Consider the following 3,705-nt stretch of genomic DNA (forward strand, 5'->3'; position numbering starts at 1 on the left):
TGATGATGATGATGATGATGATGATGATGATGATGATGATGATGATGATGGCAATTTGCTGCTGAGATAAATGATAGCCACAACCATAGTTTGCTGAATTTGGGAAAATGAGAAACATCAGTGATTGTGAGAACACAACAAATGTTTATTTAAACCTTTTTCAATATGTGGCTTCCTTTTTAGTTTTAAATGTCTCCTACGTAAACTTACCTATCAGAAAGTGAGTTTATTCAATCAAACTTTCATTTTGTGACTAAACTAAAAATGAAGTGAAACTTTACAAAACTTGAGGAACTCACTTTATTCAATTACAACAAAGATCTGCTATGGAATTAGCTGTGTGGGTATTATTAGTGTGGTGCTATTTGGATGAATCTGACCTACCCTGAGTCCAGAGACAGTGCAATATCTACTCTTACTTTCCTAGAAACACTTAGTTGTCAAGGGATGCCCTTCTGAATGAAAGTAATTTTGCATTCACAACTATGGGGTCATTCACACTTACTTTTTTGAACAAAGAGATTTGCATCTCCGCACCAATTCAGAACTGATTCAGAATTGGTTCACTGTTCGTTTACCATGATCAAATCTCTTTGTACCATTTTAACCCTGTTGCCATTCACAGTTGCCATTGTACTGATTTAAAATGGATACACCTCCATTTCAGGGAACAATGCAGCGCAATCCGAATAGATTTGGTAGTGTAGTCACACTGCTGAAGATGTGAATTGTTGCGGCTCTTAAAAAAAGAACCATTAAGGGGTCTGGTGCCAAATGCACCAGTTTAAGTGGTCTTTTCAGCCACCGCTGCTGCCTCCCCCCAAACTGCATTGTCTACGAGGCAGGTTATATGGTGGGAGGCTATTTCATAGGTAACCTAGACCCAAACCATCTAGGGATTTAAAGGTGATAACCAATACTTTGTATCTTGCCCAGAATCTGATTTTCAGCCAGTGGGGTGATATTAATATTGATGTAATATTCTCACTCCTAGATGTATCAGTAACCAAGATGTGCCAGTAACCAGTCTTGCAACCATGTTTTGAATTAATTAAAGTTTCTGAACTTGGTACAGAGGTAGCCCAATGTACATCAGTTTGCAGAAGCTCCTCTTTGGGGTTACCAATGAGTGCACTATCATCTTTAGGTCCTCCAGATCTAGAAAGAGGTGCAGCTGGCATAAGAGCCAAAGCTCATAGTCCTCAGTCCTGGCTGTCATATCTATCTGAGCTATCATTTGGAATGAAGGGTCCAGAAGCACTTCCAGTCTTTCAGGTAGCGTGTAATCCCATCCAGGACTGGTCGACACACCTCCAAACCCAGTTTAGGACCCTTGACAGTAGGCACCTCCATCTTGTCTGGATTCAACTTTAATTTGTTTTCCTTCGTGCAGTCCATTACCTCCTCCAGGCACCCAAACAGCAAAGAAGATCCCTTTCCTACACTTCCCCTATAGGCCCACAGCACTGCAACATAAAACACAGAAATCCTCTAATGTTTCTGATTCCTCCAGAAATTCAGAGATGACTTGTGTCAATGTATAATAGCTATGCTCCCATGTCCATCTTGTAGTGAACTTTAATTTATTTACGGAACAGTTTTAAGTTATTTGTAAATCATAGCACGTTTCTACAACTAATTAGTTCCCAGGCAATGCAGTATGCAAAAGGTGGGGAAAAACAAATCATACACCAGCAGCCAATCTTGGCATATGGCAAATAAATAAATATACAATATACAATCTGCTTGGCTATCAGCCACAATTTTTACACTAGTAGGGAACTGACCAAACAGTAATCCTCTGAGTACTGTTCTGTCTTGCATGTGAAATTCATATATCTTCACGTTTCCCTGAGCAAGGCTAGTTCCTGAGTACAAAAGCACTGTGGCTTGCTGGCCATGTCACAGTCAGCCTTGAGTCATAAAATAATAGGAGAAATGAAATAAATTTAGGTAAACATCTTGTGTTTAAAAGCACAAAAAGGGTCATTAGGAATGTTATGCTAAATATTCAGAATAAAGGAGAGTCAAAGAGCATAGGACAACTCATAACCAAAGATAAATATGAAAGAAGATAGATGCTCAAAGAAAACAGGGATGTAAGGGATGCTGAACAGCTTTAAAATATGGTTCAGTCAGAAGGAAAACTTGATATTTTTGCAGCTGCATAGTAACAGTAATTTAGTCAAGCCTCTCCAGTTACTGAAAAACCCACTGATTTTCACTGAACTTGTCAGATGTGTGTGTTTAAGGTGGGACACCTTCATGAATATTTGTTTCCCTCCATAGAGTCCCCTTCCTTGGCATATATGTTTGTTTTGTCCCACTTGAACTAAAGGTCACTTCACATGATACTGAAACATGTTAATATGCATGGGAGATCTGCTCTCATGATTGCTTTACCTTGTCACTAAATTCCAACTTTCAGACCCTCAGTATTCCAGGAGAGCTCACTGGGTCTGGCCGCACTTACCCACAATAAGGGTTACCATTTCTGATTAAAACCAGAATGGGAGCTGCATGGTAATTACATAGCAATTCTCTTTTAGGGCATTATGAACAATTAGAATGATTGACCAACACTAGAACTACCTGAAATCAATATATTTGCTTTCAGAGCTATACTCCCCCCACTTTTAATATTTTCTCATGCATTATCCTCCATATTATTCTATGTATATACTTATCTACTATTTATCTGTCTGCTATTTCATAGGTAACCATGCAAGAGATATGAAAAAGAAGACACCTGTAAGGAGATGTGAACTGCACATCATCTGAAAGGAAAGATTCTGTATTCCAGACCCATCGCATCATGATGAAGTTTTCTAGTTAGCCAAACAAACAATGAAACTGAAATCCCTCATTGTGATAATCCTTTCCCTTCAAAGCAGCCTTGTGGAGGGGCAAACCATATGCAAAAGATACCCAATCATTTCAGAATGGCAAATGCAGCCAAAAGTGCACATGGTAAAATGGTCCCTGACTCACAAAATCTGTTCCAACTTCTACACTGACTGCTGGAATTTTGACTCAGATCATGAAAAGAGTGCCACTGAAGATGTATCTCTGAATAATCCTCAGATTTGCCCTCTGCATCTTCAGTTGGGAGATGCAGTCTTCATTTCTTCAGAACCATCTTTTCAGTCACATGGCATGAATTTGGCAAATGTTACTATGGAAGAATTTCTTTCATGTCCTAGACAAACAGAAATCCCTCAGGAGCAGCTAATTTTTGGTTGCAGGCTGAGTGGGATGCATCAAATCGACCCCAAATGGCTTGGAATGGGCACACATTATTTCATAGAAGTTCCAGCTCAAGGACCACTTCTGTGTAATTTAGGACTTAGACTGAATGTGACTGTGAAATTACAACTTTGCCAACAGTCTCCAAGTGCACCATTTTGCTCTGGACGTGGTACATGTCTCAGTCATATCTGGGATGAAGCATACAACTGCTACTGTGAGCAATCCTATTCAGGACAATTCTGCCAAGAATTTGATGTGTGTTTCAGCAAGCCTTGCAACAACAATGCCTCCTGCATTGGCAAAGGGAAGAAAGGAGAACATGGTGAAGATTCCTATGACTGCATATGCCCCCCACTGTTTGCAGGTAGGAATAAATGTATTTCAGGAACACTCTGGACATGCTGTTTGTCGTAGGGTTTGGCCTTGTTTGCTATATTGTAAAAATAAATTAATAAC

General features: G+C 39.5%; 1 protein-coding gene across 1 annotated transcript in view; it reads left to right on the forward strand.

Annotated features, from left to right (window-relative positions):
- The first annotated feature begins 2,967 nt into the window (after nt 1-2,967).
- Nucleotides 2,968-3,705, forward strand: part of LOC121925304 (protein eyes shut homolog) — a 104,523-nt gene continuing 103,785 nt past the window's right edge. The window contains exon 1 of the mRNA XM_042457294.1: nt 2,968-3,613. Coding sequence (XP_042313228.1) covers nt 2,968-3,613 — 646 coding nt within the window. The remainder of the gene's footprint in view (nt 3,614-3,705) is intronic.

This window comes from Sceloporus undulatus, chromosome 1 (genome assembly GCF_019175285.1).
Source record: "Sceloporus undulatus isolate JIND9_A2432 ecotype Alabama chromosome 1, SceUnd_v1.1, whole genome shotgun sequence".
Classification (NCBI taxonomy): domain Eukaryota; kingdom Metazoa; phylum Chordata; class Lepidosauria; order Squamata; family Phrynosomatidae; genus Sceloporus; species Sceloporus undulatus.